We start from the raw sequence: 21,315 nt of genomic DNA on the forward strand, positions 1-21,315 counted from the left end.
TTTCTTAAACTAACAGAGTAACAAGATGGGTCTTCACTGTATTATTACTTAGACTGTGCAATTTGGTTTCAAAATTTTTATACGCACGAAAATGTTATGGGTTGAATTGTGTCCATATGTTGATGTCCTTACCACCGCCACTACCATGCCCCTACTTCAGAAGGTGACCTTATGTGGAAATTAGTTAAATTAAGATGAGATCATACTGGAGTAGGATGAGCTCCTAATGTAATATGACTAGTCTTCTTGTAAAGTGAATCTGGAAACACACACATGCAGAGAACATGTGAAGATGAAGACAAAGATCAGCGTGATGCAGGAAAAGACAAAGAATGCCAAAGATTGCCAGCAAGTCAATGGAAGCCAGGAGAGAAGCATAGAAAAGATTCTCTTTCACAACTCTGGCAAACAAATACAACATATTTCCCAAAAATATTTGAAAAGGGTTTTTAAAAGGAAAAAGACTTTTGAACATCTTTTTGTACCAAAAAGTAAGTGAGCACTTAAAAAATTATGTCAGCATGTTGGAAAGACCTAGAGCTACCTGGAAGGGGCTCTGACTTGCCAAACCTGGCATGGTTTAGGCACTAAAATAATTAATTAATTGTAAAACTGTGCAAAGAATACAAAACCATGAGGCCTCATCTTTTGATGAGGAATACAATATTACCATGGTGCCTCCCCACAGATGACCGATTAGTTGCAGAAAAAATAAAAACTATACAATAGAGAAAGTGGACAATATTTGGGACAGGTAATCAAAATTAACATAATCAATGAGGGGCAGAAGCAAATCCTATACTTTTAGATATGATGTCCTGAGGAGGACAAAATATCACATATTTGGTATCCTGGCAGGAGAAGAATAACTTGAACTTAATCATGAGATAATACAGAAAAGCTAAATGAAGAGCATTCTATTAAAAAAAGAAAGTGGAGGGGCGCCTGGGTGGCTCAGTCGTTAAGCGTCTGCCTTCGGCTCAGGTCATGATCCCAGGGTCCTGGGATCGAGCCCTGCATCAGGCTCCCTGCTCTGCGGGAAGCCTGCTTCTCCCTCTCCCACTCCCCCTGCTTGTGTTCCCTCTCTCACTGTGTCTCTCTCTGTCAAATAAATAAAATCTTAAAAAAAAAAAAAAAGTGGACTTGTTTATAATCATGTAATTATAAACAATGAAAGTCTAATAAACTTTTGCAACTTAAGAGAAAAGTAAAGAGACAGTAAAATGCAAAGCCAAAACAGACTGAATCCTGTACTAAATGGGGAGAGAAAATGCCCTAAAGACATTATTGGGACAGTTGACACAACTGGAATATGAATGGTCAATTAAATAAAAATATTTTACCAATGTGACATTTCTTAAATGTTACTAGTGATGTTTTAATAATGTAAGAGAATATTCTTGTTCTTTGGAAGTACACAAAGAAGTATTAAGGACTAAAAGGCCATGATGTTTACAATCTATCATTAAATGGTTCAGGAAAAAAATGATATGTATGAGTGTATGTGGGTGTGGAGCAAGAAAGAGACAGGGATGGGGGAGGGGGAGAGAAAGAATGATAAAGTAAATGTGTTAAAATATTAAAATTGGAAAACTGCTGAGTCTAGATAAAGGATATAAAGGAGTTCTCTGATTCTTGCAACTTTTCATTGAAATTATTTTCTACAACTATGTATATACATATATACGTGTATGTATATGTATATACACATGAAGAAACACTCCTACACTCATTTAATGAAGCTAATAAAGTCTTTAAACAAAATGAACCAAAAATTGTATGAGGAAAGAAAATTATAGGCCAATCTAAGTTACCAAATAGATATGCAAAATCTGAATAAAATGTTAACAAACTCTATCCTACAATGTCATATAAAATAAACCAATATGACCGTGTTAATTTTATTCTAGGAACACAAGGTTGCCATTATAAAATGTACTATATACTAAACCAATTAAAGAGAAAAAAAGATTATTTCTAAAGATAGGGAAAATAATTTGACAAAATTGAACATCTAATCATAAAAATCAACTCTCAACAAGCTATGAATAGTTTCAAAGACGAAAGGTCATTATTTAGGGAAGATGGAGCTTCAGCCTCAGCCCCGGTAGAGCTGCACATTTTCAACTCTACAGAGCTCAAGCTTTCTCTTTGGCAACAGGGAAATGGAATATACAGGATATTTGAAAGGAGCTGAGAAATTCACAAGGGGAGGAGCAAATATCCCAGAGGGAAGACTGAATTTTTAGAGACAGGTATGCTTAGCAACTGAGATCAGGTTGTTATAGTTTTCCAAAATCACATTTCTGTGCAAATCCCTCTGATCAGAATCCAGGCATCCCCACTCCTCCTGAGAAAAGTCTATAGACACATCCTTGATCACCCCAGTCCCTGAAAAAATAAATCTGTGTATTAAGGTTATAATAAAAAAAAAGCTTTTAAATGGGAGGAGAAAAGAAAAAGGTGAAAATACAGGTGATAAAGAGAGTGTTTATAGGAAAGGACAGATAGAACAAAGAGGCTGGGTCTGGAGGTCTGGATGTCAGTATGATTTAATTTATGTTCTCAAACATTCCAGTTCCTGAAGATAGATCAAACCACCCAATCACAGTAGGGACATTTCCAGTATCCAAGCAGGTTTGGGATGTACAAAGGCCAGCTAAGTAGAGTTTCTCTATTATGTGAAATAGTATAAGCCATCATCTAGTCTAATAACAGCTGGTATATAATTGTCAGTAATAGGTAATTCCCTCCGCCTACTGTTGACCCACCTCTACAAAATATCTTAGAATAAAATTTGAGAATAAAAGAAATTAAGAGAATATCCTTTAAAAAATTAAGACAGAAAAAAAGAGGTTATATATAAAGTATCAGAAATGTAATGTACTTCTAAATATCACTGTTAGAATGAAGAAAATGGTATAAAGACATGTTTAGAGGAGAGTTTCCCGGCCTTAGCAATGTTGACATTTGGGGCTGAATAATTCTTTGTCATGGGGGGTGCTGTCGAGTGCATTGTTTGTTGGATGTTTAGCAACAATTCTGACCTCCACTAGATGCTGGTAGCACTCTCCTCCCAACTTTGACAACCAAAAGTATCTGTAGATGTTGCCAAATATCCCTGGAGGGGTGAGGGTAGGAGCAGAATTGTTCCTGGTTGAGAACCAGTTTAGAGTCCAGACAAGCAAAGGTTCAAAAGATTCCCCTCCTGCTTCTATGCATCTTTGCTTGGAAGTAACTGGTTGTGCTCCATAAAATCTATAGAGTAAACCATCAAGAGGTATATTAGGCATCCGGATGATGGGAAATAAGAGTCACAGGAGAAAGAGAACAAAAGAGTCAGTGTTACTGTGAAAGAAAAGTACCAGGATGACAGCTGTGTAGCAAGTCTGCAGCATAACCAATGGAGACAGGAGCAGTAACACAAAGGAAACCAGAAGAAAGTACTGAAGAACTAAATGACTGATGATTGTGACAGTATGGAAAATATTATTCATAGTCATGTGACAGTGATGCTTACACATTTTGATGGGTTAGCAACACAAATGTGGAAAACTGAGCAAATAACTTAATAGATAACTAGCTCCAGGGGCGCCTGGGTGGCTCAGTCATTAAGTGTCTGCCTTCGGCTCAGGTCATGATCCCAGGGTCCTGGGATCCAGCCCCGCATCAGGCTCCCTGCTCTGCGGGAAGCCTGCTTCTCCCTCTCCCACTCCCCCTGCTTGTGTTCCCTCTCTCGTTGTGTCTCTCTCTGTCAGATAAATAAATAAAATCTTTAAAAAAAAAAGATAACTAGCTCCAGGAAAAAAAAATTACTCTAGAAATAATATGTCTGCTTAGTATACTACTTGGCTCAGCTCTAATACTTACATAGTAATAACTACATATATATACTATAGAGTTAAGTAAAAATCATGTTATAACCCTGGTGGGGAAAAGCTAATTTACCACTCCAACACACACGGAAGCCAAGGAATAATGACTACACTTGATTCTTCCACAAATAGTAAAATGAGAATAATTGGAAATACCAGTATAAATATTGAAGGCAGTTAGTTGACTTAATCTTTCTTCTCATTTTGGTATTTGGCACTAATAAGACCTTTAAGGTCTGTCAGTCTGGGCTCTAACAATAAGGTTCTCCAACTACTTAGGCTCTGGTATAATTCAACCTGTAACCAGGCATCACTAAACTGTAATAAATGTTCCTGGTTCCTGAGTTGCCAAAAATCTGATGAAAATTGATGAAGATTCACAAAGAGGCTGAGGTCAAATGAAGACTGAACAACACCAACTCTCATTTTGTCTTACAGTCTGTGATGATCATGATTTTCCAGATACGAGCTCCCACTCAAGGGCTCAACTTGACCTCATCACATCATAGTCCAGGTAAAACAGATTCATTTAGCAAATAATATCCTCATTTTCCTCCCTGTGCACTTCTGCTCAATCAACATTCCTGACCCCACGTGTAAAAAGATAACGATTTATAGAAAAAAAGTCGTGAACACTTGCTGCCATTCGGAAGGGGCCCCCAGGCAACACAGCTGAGTAGACGGGATGGAAGGAAATGGTCAGGAAGTCCTGAAAGAGATGTTCTTACCCAATAAAGGGTAGGATAAGGAAGGCAAATGCTCATTGTGTTTCAGGAAGCATCACCTCGGGTCATGGCTTTCAGTCTTGCCCGAAGCGCAGTCGTCCTCAGGGCTCCCCTTCTGTAAAAGGGCAGAGTCCTGACACTGCAGAGCTAGCAGACCAACGCTGGCCTCGGTTCCCAGAACAACCCGGTTCAAAGGGCAGTCCTTTACCCTGCTTCCCCATTGTCAACTCTCTCCACTTCACACAGATACACTGACAGGGATGGGAGAGAGAATGGACTAATTCCGCCCGAGACCAAGGCTCCGGCTGCAGCAGAATGGCCTCTGGGAAGCTGGCAGTGTCTGGAGAAGCGGGCACGAATGCCCCCTACCCCGCACCACCTTGCTCTGAGCATTCCTCTGTCCCTCCAGGAGCAGGACTCCGGAGACTAGACTTACAGCAGAAAAGCCCGCCTCAGACAAGACCCTGAGCCAGAGACGTGCCCCAATTCAGGTCCCATATCAAAGACCCGAGGGCGCATCTGTCCTCAAGAAGGCGGTGGCTCCCGGAAGCACAGCTGGTCAATCCCGGTCGCCCCCACACGTAAATCAACCTCCAGATGTTAAAGGTGCAGCTCGCTGATAATTGAGCCCAACTTGCTAACTCCGCGGCGAAAAATGCACAAGCTTACCGGATATAAGGCCTTCAATCGCAAGGTTATGCTTATGCCCTTTCGGACCAGTGAGCCTTTCAGCCCCAAGAAGTCCGGCGCCCTGGTGCGAAGAAGGGATTGGAGCTCAGCAGACCCCACAAGCAAGGGTATCAACAAGGCCAACGACAAAACTGATTCCACTTTACCAAATTGCATCTGCGCCTGCGCGACTTGGAGGCGTTCGCGAGGCCTGAACTACAATCTCCAGAATCCTTTGAGCGCACTCTACCCTTGACGGCGCCACGGCGGCTCTTGCTGCCTGTGCCTAGGGCCAACTGCCCTCCTTGGTGAACCAGCGCTGTGGGATGGGTCGGTGTTCTCCAGAGTACTGTTGCTAATCAGAAGTTAATGTTATTTAGTGACCACTGCCTGAGTGGCAGAAGGCTGCCAATGCCCTTGGCTCACTCGATCCCATCTGGGGAATCATTACTCTGTTCTATAGACTTTGAAAACCAGAGTCAAAAAAGTTTAGTGACAACCAGAGACTAGAAACGGATTACGACCCAAGACTGGTTTTTTTAATGATTTAAAATTTTTGTCCATGGTTGATTAATTTTTGCATAGGCTAAATAAAAGATAAATTATATAAGTCTTGTTGAACTTCAGGCTAAATATTTTTAAAAATTTATTTTTATTTATTTGACACAGAGACAGAGATGGTGAGAGAGAGAGCATAAGCAGGGGGAGCGGCAGGCAGGCAGAGGGAGAGGGAGAAGCAGGCTCCTCGATGAGCAGGGAGCCCGACGCGGGGCTCCATCCCAGGACCCTTGAATCATGGCCTGAGCCGAAGGCAGCCGCTTAACCGACTGAGGCACCCAGGGGCCCCTAGGCTAAATATTTTGACAAGAATACTCCATGGGTGATATTGTGTCCTTCTTAATGTATCATATCAGAGGCCACTTGATGTCACTTTTTCCCATTCCTGATGTTAATTTATTTCCTTAAGGCTGTAGTCAACAGTCCTATTTAAAGCTGTATCTTCTCTTTTTGTTTTTGAGTAAACTATGGAGTGGCGCTTTCAGACTGTTTGAATAAATATGGATACAAATTTGTCCTATCTTTTCCATGTGGCTACTAAAAACATTTGTTGAAAAACCTATATGTAACATATACATATAATACATCCAAGTCCTCAAGATTCAAAGGGTATTAAATGATCCAAAATGCCTTCATTATCATATACTATCTTTCCTATGTGTTTGGATCTATAGCTGGACTTTTAAGTAGTTCTAGTGTTCTATTATATTTTTGCTAGAGCTATACTCCTAATTATTATAGAGTTATAGTATGTCTTAATATCTGATGGTTCCAATTATCCAATTCTCCTCTTTCAGAATTGTACTGGTTATTCTGATTTCTTTATTTTTCCATATAGACTTTAGAATTAGCTCATATATCTAAAAAAATTCCTGGGTATTTTTAATTGAGATTGCATCACATTTATAACCTAAAGAATTATGATTTTTTAACGATGTCAGTACTGCAATCCCAGATGTTATATCCTTTTATTTTTTCATTTCCCGATTGCTTTGGAAAATTTTTATTTTCCACACTTAAAAAGTGTTAGGCAGTTGGTTAGGCATGAGCAAGGAGGGATTAGTATTTTTCCATAATGATTATGGACATTTCTATTTAATTTTATTTCTTGATAGCTTTTTTTTTTGTGACTACCATAAAAGCAGTTTGGTTTTTTTTCTATTGGATCTTCTATTTTTTAAGAATATTTGTACATGAGGGCACCTAGGTGGCTCAGTCAGTCGGTTAAGCGTCTGCCTTCGGCTCAGGTCATGATCCCAGAGTTCACATCCACTCGGTGGGGAGTCTGATTCTTCCTCTGCCCTCCATCCCCTCCCTCATGCTCTCTCTCTCGCAAAAATAAAATTTTTTTTTAAAGATTTTTTATTTATTTATTTGACAGAGAGAGAGAGAGAGAGAACAAGCAGGTGGAGGGGCAGAGGGAGAGGGAGAAGCAGGCTCCATGCTGAGCAGGGAGCCCGATGCGGGGCTCGATCCCAGGACCCTGGGATCATGACCTGAGCCGAAGGCAGACGCTTAACGACTGAGCCACCCAGGCGCCCCCAAATAAAATATTTTTAAAAATTAAAAAAAAGAATATTTGTACATGGGTTTGTTGACTTCTCTATGTTAATTTTCTACCAAGGCAACTTCAGATTGGTCTCTCATCATAGTTTAATGTGCAAAAGGGTGATAAAATACAACTTTTTTTCTCCTGGATCTAGATGAAGCCACAAAATAACTGGTGCCAACTCTGTCTGTGGATATCACTGCAGGGTATGCAACAGAGCCAATGAACACCAAGTTTTCTCCTATAATTCAATAACTGAAAGGTCATTTATGTCATAGGACTGTGCGGTATAATTTCTTGCAATGACAGAAATGTTCTATAATATGCTGCCCAATACAATGGCCACTGGCTGCATGCAGCTGTTGAGCACTTGAAATGTGCCTATGAGACAGAGAAAATGAATTTTAAATTTTATTACTTTAAATCTAAATTTAAGTAACTACATGTGTCTACTGGTTAATGTATTGGACACTGAAGAGTAAAGATGTCAAAGATGATGAAAAGTGGGACTGTCTTTGAGATAAGAATTACTTAAAAGTGTTTGGCAGTTGGTTAGGCATGAGCAAGGAGGGATTAAGCAGATGCTGGGCACACCCTCGGAGCCACCCCCAAGAGTTAACAGCCACACCTTCAGAGCCACCACCAAGGGCTAACAAAACAGGAAAGGCCTAGCCACAGAGCTGGCTCAAAAGCCACAAGGGGACGTCCAAGAACTGAGCATGAACACAAAAGGTGCAACTTTCCGTTAAGTAACTTTAAGTTCACAGCAAAAGCTCACTAGAAACTCATACATTTGTAAATAAATACAATTATAAATAAATACAATTATTACAGACTGCATCATGGGTAGGCACGTGCACAGAAGCCAGAATGTTCTATAACCACCAGCTGTCAATCAAAGCCAAATTTACCTATGCAGAAAACAGGCTTAAAAGGATGCAGCTAGAGCTTCTCAGGGCCATTGCCACTCTTGCTCCGGGACTAGCCCGCTTTCTCTCTCTTTTTTTTTAAAGATTTTATTTATTTATTTTGAGAGAGAGAGAATGAGAGAGAACACATGAGAGGGGATAGGGTCAGAGGGCAAAGCAGACTCCCTGCCGAGCAGGGAGCCCGATGCGGGACTCAATCCAGGGACTCCAGGATCATGACCTGAGCTGAAGGCAGTCGCTTAACCAACTGAGCCACCCAGGCGCCCCTAGCCTGCTCTCTCTCTTGAGTGTTCTACACTTATCTACTCAATAAACTCTCTCTCCCCATTCTGGTCTCAGGTTTCCCAATTCTTTGGTGCATCTGGGACAAGAACCAAGGGACCCAGTAACAAAAATTGTTGTTTTGTGTGGTGTATTCCCACTTTCACGAAGGAAAAGATGGTTGCTTTCCCCTTGCCTCAAAAACAAGCAATGAGGCCACTGAAGTAGTATCTTATCTCCGTACTTCAACCCTAACACCTCCATACGCTGCTTCTAATGAATAAAATGTGGCAAAAATGATGGTATGATGGTATATCATTTCCATAATTATGTTAAGTTATATGGCAAAGGTGAAGGATTTTGGCAGATACAATCAAGGTCCCTAAACAGTTTAAGTGGGTCAAAAGGGAGATTATCCTGAATGGGCAGATTCTGAGAGATGTGCCTTTTAAAAGATCTATAGGTCAGAGACAGAAGTAAAAATGTCTTCTGCCACCCTTGAAGAAACAAGCCAACATTACTATCGCTTCAAGGAAATTAATTCTGCCAACAAACATGTAAATTTGGAGGATGACCCTGGGCCTTCGGTGAGACACCATCCCCAACTGACACCTCAATTGCCACCTTGTAAGACCCTGAGCAAAGGACCCAGCTAAGCCAGGCCCTCACATGTACCCATGAGAACTTTGAGATAATAATTGTGTATTGCTTTAAGCTGCCAAACTTGTGGCAATTTGTTATGCAGCAATAGAAAAGTGATAAGCCCTATTAGTGGCCATAGTTCCCAGTAGAAGCTGTTGATTCTAGCTCACAGTTGTTCCAAACTTCTCAGATCCACCTGTATCATACCTCCGCAGAGACACCAGCACTAGCCAAGCTAAACCCCACTCTAGAGGCAGTCTGAGTCCCAGATACATGGAAGCTTCCTCTACATCCCTGTAGCACCAGTGCCAGATTTCAAGTATTAATTATTGTAATACATGTCTGGATTTATTTTTTTATTTTTATTTTTTTACATGTCTGGATTTAGAGTTATAAGTTCTGTGAGTAATTCTGCCCACCTCCCACAGGTTTTGCTGCGTAGGATACTCAGCAACCTTTATGTTCAAAAAAATTGTAGTTTGTTCATATTTCATCCTTAGCCAAATGTTGGCTTAAACATGCATTGGATCAAGAGTCAGATGTTCCTACAATCCAATATTATTTTTTAATCAGTCAGATAATGTGGGCAATAATATTCTCAATAATGTTGTATGCTGACATAAATTTTAGGATTCAACATATAAGGTTAGATACAAATAAAGGCATTATTCATTATATTCTTTTTTTTTTAAAGATTTTATTTATTTATTTGAGACAGAGAGAATGAGAGAGACAGAGAGCACATGAGAGGGGGGAGGGTCAGAGGGAGAAGCAGACTCCCCGCCGAGCAGGGAGCCCGACGCGGGACTCGATCCCGGGACTCCAGGATCATGACCCGAGCCGAAGGCAGTCGCCCAACCAACTGAGCCACCCAGGCGCCCCATTATTCATTATATTCTTATGTTTTTTTCCTTCAGGATGGATCATCTCACGCCCAAGAAGGAATGAATGATGATGACTTTGCTATATTCACTAGAGGCTTAACATTCTTCTCCAATATTAAATTTCTGATATTAAATAAAATATACACCATAGTTAAGAGCCATTCCATAAATAATAAAATAGACAAAGGAAAAAAATAATTTTGATAATGGATTATATTTACTGAGCATGTTAAAGTCTTAATTATAAGCATTTGTGTAAATTAACTCATTTGATCCTTACCAAACCCACATATACTAGTGAATATAGCCATGCCATTTCACATAAACTATAATAACATATAGGAATGTGTTTTTAATATAAATATGTTGAAATGGAAATGAATTATTTTTTAAAAAATTAAATGTCCCTACATTATATTTGGGCAAAATCATTAGGAAAAACTCCACAAGGATAAGTAACATGGAGGGAAGGAGAGAAAAATGGCATAGTACAGTATGGTCAAAAAGGAAGCCAGTTTAATCTGTCATGTTTAAAATATGTACATGTCAAAAGGTATGCAGAGATTTCAAAAACAATGAAGAGAAGACAACCAAGTACATGGTGCCAAGTAGGATGCTAAACATGGCATTCCTTACAAACAAAAAAAAGTGGAGTCAGTCATATTATTTGACCATAGATGTTTGGTAAAAATAATGGTACAGTCATATATATTAACATTATTAATGCACTTAATCACATGGAATGTCCTATATGACATATCTTGTCATTAAGAAGACAATTTATGAGACAATTTGAATAATATGATTACATTTGCTTTAAAAAATTATAAAAGGATTTGTTCCAACAATTTGACCATAGTTATAGCCCCTTTGGGGGATGAAAGCTAACTTTATTGGCTTCTTTGTAGAATTTAAAAATTTAGAGAAAATTATTACAATAAAATATCACATTTATGAAATAAAAATATTAATTTATATATACAAATAATCACTTTATCAATATTAAAATATATATCTTAAAGTAATGATATTTTATTTTTAAAAGATTTTATTTTTAAGTAACATCTTCACCCAACATGGGGGCTCAAACTCACAACCCCGAGATCAAGAGTTGCATGCTCCTCTGACTGAGCCAGTCAGGCACCCCTTAAAGTAATGATATTTTAAATAAAACAGTACACGGGCGCCTGGGTGGCTCAGTCATTAAGCATCTGCCTTCGGCTCAGGTCATGATCTCAGGGTCCTGGGATTGAGCCCCGCATCGGGCTCCCTGCTCGGCGGGAAGCCTGCTTTTCCCTCTCGCGCTCCCCCTGCTTGTGTTCCCTCTCTCACTGTCTCTCTCTCTGTCAAATAAATAAATAAAATCTTTAAAAATAAATAAATAAATAAAATAGTACAGATGCAAAGATATGCAGGTATAAATTTATTATAAAAAGATCAAGTAAAGAGTTTCCAAATTGGATGTTGGGGTATAAAAAGACTCATTATATCCAAGCTTATAACATTAAAAATATAAAATGTCACAAAACTGTGCATAAATAGCTTCAGAAAATAGTTACTGAATAAGTTGTGCTGTAATAAGAGTTTTGGTGAGAACAAAATAAATTCAAAAATTTAATGTACAACATAATAATATAGTATTTTAGCTATGCATAAACCGAACTACTTACAGCTATATAAAAAATAAAGCGGATTTAAAGTATTTTAAAATATGAAAAATGCAACAAAAAAGATTTTTCACTTTTCTCCACTCATGATTAGAAAGTTTTTAAAATTTAGAAAGGAATGAGCTATTGATAGAGGACTTCCAATATTCATTTTATTCTTATGATAGTTAAACTGTGAAACACATAAGGCATTCTCATATTAATTATATTTCTATATTTTCTTACCAATAAATTTTAGGATTTCTCCTATTACATTTCTTTTTTTTTTTTATTTGAAAGAGAGAGAATGAGAGAGAGAGAGAGAGCACATGAGGGGGGTAGGGTCAGAGGGAGAAGCAGACTCCCCGCTGAGCAGGGAGCCTAATGCGGGACTTGATCCCGGGACTCCAGGATCATGACCTGAGCCGAAGGCAGTCGCTTAACCAACTGAGCCACCCAGGCGCCCCAACTCCTATTACATTTCTAAGATTTCTCTTTCATGTCATGTTACCTGAAAGACATGCTTAAAGGTCTTATAAAGCTTACTTTCATACTATTTCTTACCATTATGAACTTTTTGATGGCGATTAAGATTTGAGCCTCTTGCAAAAGCCTTCCCACATTCCTTACACTCATAGGGTTTCTCACCAGTATGAATTCTTTGATGCAGAATAAGGTCTGAAGAACGAAGAAAGGCTTTTCCACATTTGTTACAAGTATATGGTTTATTACCAGTATGAATTCGCTGATGCCGGGTCAGGTATGTTGCACAAGTAAAAACTCTTCCACATTCATTACATTCCCAGGCTTTCTCACCAGTGTGAATTTTCTGATGTTGTATAAGTATTGAATCTCTACTCAATATCTTTCCACATTCCTTACATTCATACAATTTCTCATCAGCATGAATTAACTTGTGTCGAGAAAGTTCTGATGAACGACGAAAGGCCCTTCCACATTCCTTACACTCATAGGGTTTCTCACCAGTATGAATTCTGTGATGTTGAGTAAGGTCTGAAGACTGACGAAAGGCCTTCCCACATTCTTTACATAAATAGGGTTTCTCACCTGAGTGAATTCTCTGATGTGCTGTAAGTATTGAGCCAGTACTAAAGGCTCTTCCACATTCCTTACATTTGTAGGGTTTCTCACCAGTATGAATCCTCTGATGCCGAATAAAGGCTGAAACATTACTAAATGCTCTAACACAATACTTACATTTATAAGGTTTCTCACCAGTATGAATTCTTTGGTGTTGAGTAAGGTATGAGGAATGACGAAAGGCTTTTCCACATTCTTTACATTCATTGGGTTTCTCACCTGTGTGAATCCTCTGATGTACTCTAAATATTGAACTAGTACTAAAAGCCTTTCCACACTCATTACACTCATAAGGTTTTTCACCAGTATGAATCCTCTGATGACGAATAAGGGCTGTACCATTACTAAATTCTCTAACACACTCCTTACATTTAAAGTGTTTCTCACTTGTATGAATGCTATGATGTAGAAAAAACTGTGAGGCATTAGTAAAGGCCTTCCCACTTTTCCTAAACTCATTAGATTTCTCCCTAGTAAAATTTATCTGATGTTGCATAAAGTCCGAGTCACTATTCAAAGACCTCCTACAATCCTCACATTCATAGGGTCTCATACCAATATGCACTGAATGATATGAACTAAGTTTTGAAGTTCTACTAAGGGTGTTCCCATATTCCTTATAGTCATAGAATTTCTCGCCATTATGATCTTCTTGATGTGTAGTAAGTTTTGAGTCCTGTCCATAGGCATTTTTATGTTTTTGGCATTCATAAGATTTCTCTTTGGTATTAAATGTTCGATGTAGAGGGAGAGATGTTTGCTGAATGAAAGGGGATATGTCTTCAGAGGTACATGAGATTTGGCTAAAATGTCTTTCCTGAGATCCCTGTTTAAGTCCATGCTTTGTAAATCCTTCCATTATAATCCACTGGGATGAATCTATTTTATAGTTACCCTTTTTCAGAGATAATTTCTTGTTCTCACACCTAGATTTATATTCTGAAAGAAAAGACAAAAACATTCACTTTTTTGGGAGGGAGAAGACACAAAACTTAGAAAAGGCAGAATTACATTGACATCAATGTTTATAATGTAAATAGGATTTACAGTTCTTATATGGTGGTGCAATTTGAGAGATAAAGTATAGAAATTGAAAAGAGACATAGAAAGACATGGGGGAAGGGGATCAGAAAAAGATGAAGTCAATGATTCTTAAATTTTGGAATAAATTCAAAGTATGCTTTGGCAAAAACCCAAAAATCTGATAACCTAATCTGTTAGAAGGCTATAGGCAAGTAACCTCTTTCACACATTCAGTGTAGCAAATAAAAATGGTACAACTACCATATGGGGATATTTGCCAGTTTCTAGCAAAATTATATAAGTATTTATCCCTTGAGAAAGCAATCCCAATTCTAGGAACCCAAACTATACTTTCTGGAAAGAATCTGAAGAGATTTATGCAGAAGGTTATCCACTACAGAACTATTTGTGTAAGAGCAAATGACTATAACAAACCCAAATAGCCACCAACTTAATACTACTTGAACTCAGTATCGTAAATGCACACAATAGAGTTCTAAGTAACTTAATAAAGAAATGAGAAGTATCTATATATTCCTATTGAATGATCTTCATGACTTTTTAAAGTAGAAGAACAAGGTAGGAGTAAACTGTATGTATATGCTGCTACCATTTATAAAAGAAAGGGGATATATGAAGATATATACATAAGGGCTCACATTAAGCAAACCAAAGGAAGGATAAATCATGAAGTTTATGACAGATATACTATGTTGGAGGGAATTAAAATGATGGGGATGAGGTAAATTCAAATATGCCACAAAAATGTAGAGGAAATTGATATTAGGTGAGGAATATAGGAACTCTCTATACTATTTTTGCAACTTTTTTGGTAAATATAAAATTATTCCAAAACTAAAAAAAATTTTTAGGGTGCCTGGGTGGCTCAGTTGGTTAAGCGACTGCCTTCGGCTCAGGTCATGATCCTGGAGTCCCTGGATCGAGTCCCGCATCGGGCTCCCTGCTTGGCGGAGAGTCTGCTTCTCCCTCTGACCCTAACCCCTCTCATATGCTCTCTATCATTCTCTCTCTCTCAAATAAATAAATAAAATCTTTAAAAAAAAAAACTTTTTTTTAAAAGAAGAAAAAGTCATGCCCATAAAAATCATGAAAAAAGATGAAAACACATAGTAGTGCTATTTCTATTGAACACTTCCTGAACAGTGCAGCCACAGCAATAAGACTAAAAGGAGTATCAAAATTGCAAGCATAGAAAAGCAAGAAACAAAACTGAAAATATTTACAAATTTTGTGACTGTCTGCTTGGAAACTTTACTATTAACAATTCCAATAATTAATGAGATATGGCAAAAATCAACACATAACACCAAGAAAGATAAGTCAATTTTATACATCTTTTTTATTTTTGCCAACGTATCTATATGGAATGATTTCCACAACAACTTGTTAATAATTATTAAAAGAAAACCAGAACGGGGTGCCTGGGTAGCTCAATTGAGCATCCGACTCGATTTCGGCTTAGGTCACAATCTCAGGGTCATGAAATGGAGCCCAGCGTCAGGCTCTACATTGAGTGGACCCTGCTTAAGATTTTCTCTCTCCCTCTGCCCCTCCCCCCCACTTGCATGTGTACACGCGCATGCGCTCTCGCTCTCTCTCGCTCAATCAAAAAAGAAAAAAAAAACAGGACAGTAAAAAAGAGTGCAGAGAGAGCGCTTGGGTGGCTCAGTTGTTAAGCGTCTGCCTTCGGCTCAGGTCATGATCCTAGGGTCCTGGGATCGAGCCCCGCATTGGGCTCCCTGCTCCGCGGGAAGTCTGCTTCTCCCTCTCCCACTCCCCGCTGCTTGTGTTCCCTCTCTCACTGTGTCTCTCTCTGTCAAATAAATAAATAAAATCTTAAAAAAAAAAAAAAAAGAGTGCAGAGAGAATACTATCCCATGTACAAGAGGGAAGGAGAATTGGGAATATAAATGTGAACATGCTCTATTTCTGAAAAAATAAAGGCAGAAAGGATTAATCAGACTACCTCAACCAACCCCCTCCCCCTACCACCAAATACCTAGAGTGAGGATGGCAATGAATGAAGCAGATAGGGTTGCAAACATAACTTCTCTAAGTATATTTTAATATTGACTTTTAAAGCATATAAATGTTTTATATATTCCAATTCTAAACTAAAAATAATCTAAACAGTTAAGATAAATGGTGTATTAAGGGCACCTGGGTGGCTCAGTTGGTTAAGCAGCTAGCTTTGGCTCAGGTCATGATCCCAGGGTCCTGGGATCTAACCCCACATTGGGCTCCCTGCTCAGCGGAGAGCCTGCTTCCTCTTCTCCCTCTGCCTGCCACTTTGCCTACTTGTGCTCTCTCTCTATCTCTCTGTCAAATAAATAAAATAAAATCTTTAAAAAAATAGGTCATAATACTTAATATGACTTTAAAAAAAGATAGGTATATTAAGTTGAAAATGCACAAAAAAGAATTAATCTAGCAACTTTACGAACTGTACTCTGGAAATCCTTGGTGTAACCTATTCTAAGGGAAAAAGGAAAAGGAAACTGTAATAAATCTTGAACATGACTTCAGGTAGGTTTTCCAGTCAGTAGTTGTGCTGGTATTCTAATTTTGAAAGTATTCTGTGGCATTTGGAACAGAAGGCTTGAACAAATATACTCGTGTTGTGGGAAATAGGGTTTTCCACTGTTCAAGAAAAAGTTACAAAACTGAGATGTAGAAAAGTGAGACAGAATCTTGCCTTTTGGACTTCAATTACAGTTATTAGTATGATTCACTTATAAAATATATGTTCCCTGTCTCTTTGTACTTAATAGATATAAAAGCAATGAAAATCCAGTAGCAATGAGTGCACTGAACACTGATATTGGTCGATGAACACCATTCCCTATTAAGAGAAAATAAGGCTTCTTTTTTTTTTTTAATTTTTTTTAAAGATTTTATTTATTTATTTGACAGAGAGAGACACAGTGAGAGAGGGAACACAAGCAGGGGGAGTGGGAGAGGGAGAAGCAGGCCTCCCGCAGAGCAGGGAGCCCGATGCGGGGCTCGATCCCAGGACCCTGGGATCATGACCTGAGCCGAAGGCAGACGCTTAACGACTGAGCCACCCAGGCGCCCCGAGAAAATAAGGCTTCTTAATGAGCTGGCTAATTCCAAGTTGGGGAAAGAAAAATACAAGATGAGACTGAAACATATTTTTGTGCCAGAAAACAAGAAGGTCATTAAAGACTCATGCATACATGAAAAAGGTTGAAGGTAAAGGTGTGGGCATTTGGAAGTTCATGATGAGTTTACTTTTCTTAATAGTTGTAGGCCTTTGAGGGGAGATTCCTCCAAACATCTCAAAGATGTGATCTCCTTACTGAGCAGCTGGTTTATATCCTACATTCCTCTTCCTTTGTATAATCATCAATCACTTACCTAGGTACAGGCCTCTTGTCAGCTCACTGTCAAAAACACTCCAAGGCTCCTTCCCTTGCTCCAATAAAGAGATCACATCTGGCTTGGGAATGCAAAGACCTACTCATAAGAGAAGAAAGGAGACTTTTTATGTTGTAGGTGTCCCAGGACACAAATCCTATCCTATGATCAGCAAATAAATTGGCAGGGCCACAAAAAAGGAGAGAAGGTGGAGTTTTGGCCTTAGGCCCAATGAAGCTACACAGTCCCAACTCTACAAAGCTCAAGCATGTCTTTAGGAATAGGGAGAAGAAACACGTAGGATATATGAAAGGAGTTGAGAAAATCTTCTCAGGGGAAGCAAATATTCCAAAGGGCTCTAGAGTTTTTGGAGAAAGGTATACTTACCGACTGAGACCAGGTTGCTATAATTCTCCAACATTACATATTTGTACAAATTCCTTTGAGTTGAGTCCAGGCATTCCCACTCTTCCTGAGAAAAGTCTATAGACACATCCCTGAATAGCACAAATCCCTGAAACAAAAATCCTGAGTTATACTCATGTAATGAAAATAAATGACTTCAAGGTAGAAGGAGAGATGAGAAACATAAAAGAAGAAGTAAAGGAGAGTTTTACAGGAAAGGAGAGAAATGGATCACAAACAGGTTGGGCTCAATACCTGTGATGTGGGTGAAAACTAGAGTTAGTGTTAATCAATGAGCAGGCCTCACACAACCCAACTCCTGCAGATAAAAACTCCTGCGCACAATGAGGGAATTCCAAGATCCATTCTCGTTTAAAAACATACTAAATCTAATTAAGAGGAATATCCAATTAAACAGCTAACTGGTATATAGTATATTCTCAGTAAAGAGAAGTACACTTATGCTTCCCTTTCCCCCCTGAAAAATCAAGTTATAAATACTTGGTAAACTCTTGGAAGTGTATCAGAGGATAAAATTTTAGAATAATAAGAATATAAAGAAGATCTTGACATTTTCAACAATCAGAAAGCAGATCATGTGAAAGGTACCAGAAAATAGAAACACATTGCCCTGCTCAACAGTGCCCTGAAATGAAGAAACAAAACAAAATTAAAAATGTAACAAATTTTGCACTACTGAGAATGAACCCTTGACTAGAGTCATTTATCCAGCCAAAATTCACACAAATGTAGGGCTGTGTAATACATTTCTAGAGAAGCAAAGAATCAAATATGTATCTCCTATGTACCTTTTCTCTTTTGTTGTTTTTTATTCTTTTATTATTTATTTATTTATTTATTTTATTTAAATTCAATTAGCCAACATGTAGTACATTATTCTTTTATTTAAAACAGATTTTTCAGGGCGCCTGGGTGGCTCAGTTGGTTAAGCGACTGCCTTCGGCTCAGGTCATGATCCTGGAGTCCCTGGATCGAGTCCCGCATCGGGCTCCCTGCTCGGCAGGGAGTCTGCTTCTCCCTCTGACCCTCCCCACTCTCATGTGCTCTCTCTCATTCTCTCTCTCTCAAATAAATAAATAAAACAGATTTTTCAGCTTATTGAGGTATAATTGACAAATGGATCCTATATGTTTAAGGTATACAACGTGATGATTTGACATATGTATACTTTGTGAAATGATTACCACAATTGGGTTAATTAATACATCCATCACCTCACATGGTTACCTTGTGTGTGTGTGTGTGTGTGTGTGTGTGGTGAGAACACTTAAGGTCTACTTTTTTTTTAAGATTTTATTTATTTACTTGAGAGAAAGAGAGAGAGAGAGAGAAAGCACAAGCAGAGGGGAGGGGCAGAGGGAGAGGGAGAAGCACACTCCCTGCTGAGCAGGGAGCCCAAGGCAAGGCTTGATCCCAGGACACTGGGATCATGACCTGAGCCAAAGGCAGATGCTTAACCAACTGAGCCACCCAGATGGCCCTAGGTCTACTCTTTCAGCAAATTTCAAGTACATAACACAGCCTGTACTCTTTGACCAGCATATCCCTATCTCCTCTAACCCAGTCCTTCGTAAACTCCACTTTATTCTGTTTTGGTGAATTGGACTTTTTTTTTTAATCTCACATATAAGTGAGATCATTACAGTATTTGCTTTCCTCTGGCTAATTTCACTTAGCATAATGTCTTCTAGACACCATCCATGTGTTTGCAAATGGCAGGATTTCCTTCCTTCTCATGGCTGAATAATATTTCACTGTCTGCCTATCTATCTATCTATCTATCTATCTATCTATCTATCTATCTATCTAATCTATCTATCTATCTATCTATCTATTTAGATGTCTATAAAGATATCTCACATCTATTTTATCCATTCATCACTCATCAGTGGTGAGTGGACACTTAGGTTGTTTCCATAACTTGGCTATTGTAAATGATGCAGTGAAAATGAACATGGTAGTGCAGATATCTCTTCAGTATACTGATTTTGATTTCTTAGGATATATATCCAGAGGTAGGAATGCTGAATCATACAGTAGTTCAATTTTTAATTTCTTGAGAAATCTCCACACTGTATTCCATAGTGGCTGTACCACTTTATATTTCAACCAACAGTGTACAAATGTTCCTTTTTCTCCACTTCCTCACCAACACTTATCTGTTATCTTTTTGGTAAAAGCCATCCTAACAGGTGTGAGATGATATCTCATTGCAATCTTCAACTTCCCTAGTGATTAGTGAGGTTAAGCATCTTTTATATGCCAGTTGGCCATTAGTATATCTTTCCTGGAAAAATGTCTATTCAGGTCCTTTTCCCATTTATAAATCAGCGTATTTGGGGTTTTTTTGCTGTTGAGTTATAGAAATCCTTATATATTTTGGATATTAATGGCTTATCAGATATATGGTTTGCAAATATTTTTTCTCATTCCATACATTGCCCTTTCATTTTATCAACTGTTTCCATTACTATGCAGAAGCTTTTTAGTTTGATGTAGTCCTACCTGAATTTTAAAGTTGGAAAGAAATTTCCAATTGACCCCTATTGAGGCAGTACCTACCAATTCACCCTGCCCACCAGGAGGGTGTGAGAATATTCTTCCCCACACTATAGCTGGTATAGTTAATACCTAATTTCTATATCTTTGCCAATATGAGTAGTAAAAATGGAAGTTCTCATTTATATTTCAAATTATACTGATAATTATTTTTATAATATTATAAGGTTGATTACTTCTGCCTAGTTCTTACTGCAGTTCTTATAGTATGAATTATTTTTTTTAATATTCTGGCCAATTCTTAATGAGGTTAATGTTTTTCTCTTATTGAGATTAGTAGTAAGTTATAATTTGCTACAAATGTATCATAGTTCGTCACTTGTAGGACAGGTAAAAAGTGATACTTGTCAATCTTTTCCACAAGGGACACCTGGACTTGCATTATTTAAAAAAATTACCTTCTGGGTGCCTAGGTGGCTCAGTTGGTTAAGAGACTGTCTTCGGCTCAGGTCATGATCCTGGAGTCCCAGGATCGAGTCCCACATTGGGCTCCCTGCTCAGCGGGGAGTCTGCTTCTCCCTCTGACCCTCCCCCCTCTCATGTGCTCTCTCTCTCTCTCATTCTTACTCTCTCAAATAAATAAATAAATAAATAAAATCTTAAAAAAATATATTACCTTCTATTCAAGCTCACATGGAACATTCACCAAGATAGACCACATTCTGGGCCATAAAATATACCCTAACACTTAAAAGAATAGAAATCATACAATGTCTACTCTCAAACAACAAAGGTATTAAACTAGAAATTGATTAACAGAAAGGTAATTAGAAAATCCCAAAATATATGAAGATTAAACAACACACTTCTAATAGATAGGTCAAAGAAGAAATTTCAAGAGAAATTTAAAAATATTTTAACTAGATGAAAATGAAAACACAGACTATAAAAATTTATGGGATGCAGCAAAATCAGTGCTCAGACAGAAATTTATAGCAATTAATGTATATATTAGAAAAGAAGAAAGATCTGAAACCAAAAATCTAAGTTTCACCTTAAGAAACTAGAAAAAGAACAAATTAAATCCAAAGGAAGCAGAAAAAGAAAAATAATAAGAGAGCAGAACTCA

At 38.2% G+C, this 21,315-nt stretch overlaps 1 protein-coding gene across 1 annotated transcript; it reads right to left on the reverse strand.

Annotated features, from left to right (window-relative positions):
• Positions 1-12,291: 12,291 nt before the first annotated feature.
• LOC110590219 (zinc finger protein 383-like) lies at positions 12,292-19,871 on the reverse strand. Its single transcript, XM_021700977.2, has 4 exons — positions 19,837-19,871; positions 17,649-17,821; positions 17,262-17,360; positions 12,292-13,778 (listed from the first exon to the last, which is right to left on the reverse strand). The coding sequence occupies exons 1-4, from the start codon at positions 19,869-19,871 to the stop codon at positions 12,292-12,294; spliced, it is 1,794 nt and encodes a 597-aa protein (XP_021556652.2).
• Positions 19,872-21,315: the final 1,444 nt, after the last annotated feature.

Source organism: Neomonachus schauinslandi, chromosome 16 (assembly GCF_002201575.2).
Source record: "Neomonachus schauinslandi chromosome 16, ASM220157v2, whole genome shotgun sequence".
In the NCBI taxonomy this organism is placed as follows: domain Eukaryota; kingdom Metazoa; phylum Chordata; class Mammalia; order Carnivora; family Phocidae; genus Neomonachus; species Neomonachus schauinslandi.

Excerpts from the sequence above, each read along its gene's own strand:
- LOC110590219 (XM_021700977.2), bottom strand. The coding sequence starts at position 19,871 with ATGGCTTTTACCAAAAAGATAACAGATAAGTGTTG. Across the intron at positions 17,822-19,836 it reads AAGATAACAGATAAGTGTTG|TCATTTATTTTCATTACATG; the intron begins GTGAGGAAGTGG and ends TCTACCTTGAAG. Across the intron at positions 17,361-17,648 it reads TAGCAACCTGGTCTCAGTCG|GTCTTTGCATTCCCAAGCCA; the intron begins GTAAGTATACCT and ends TCTTATGAGTAG.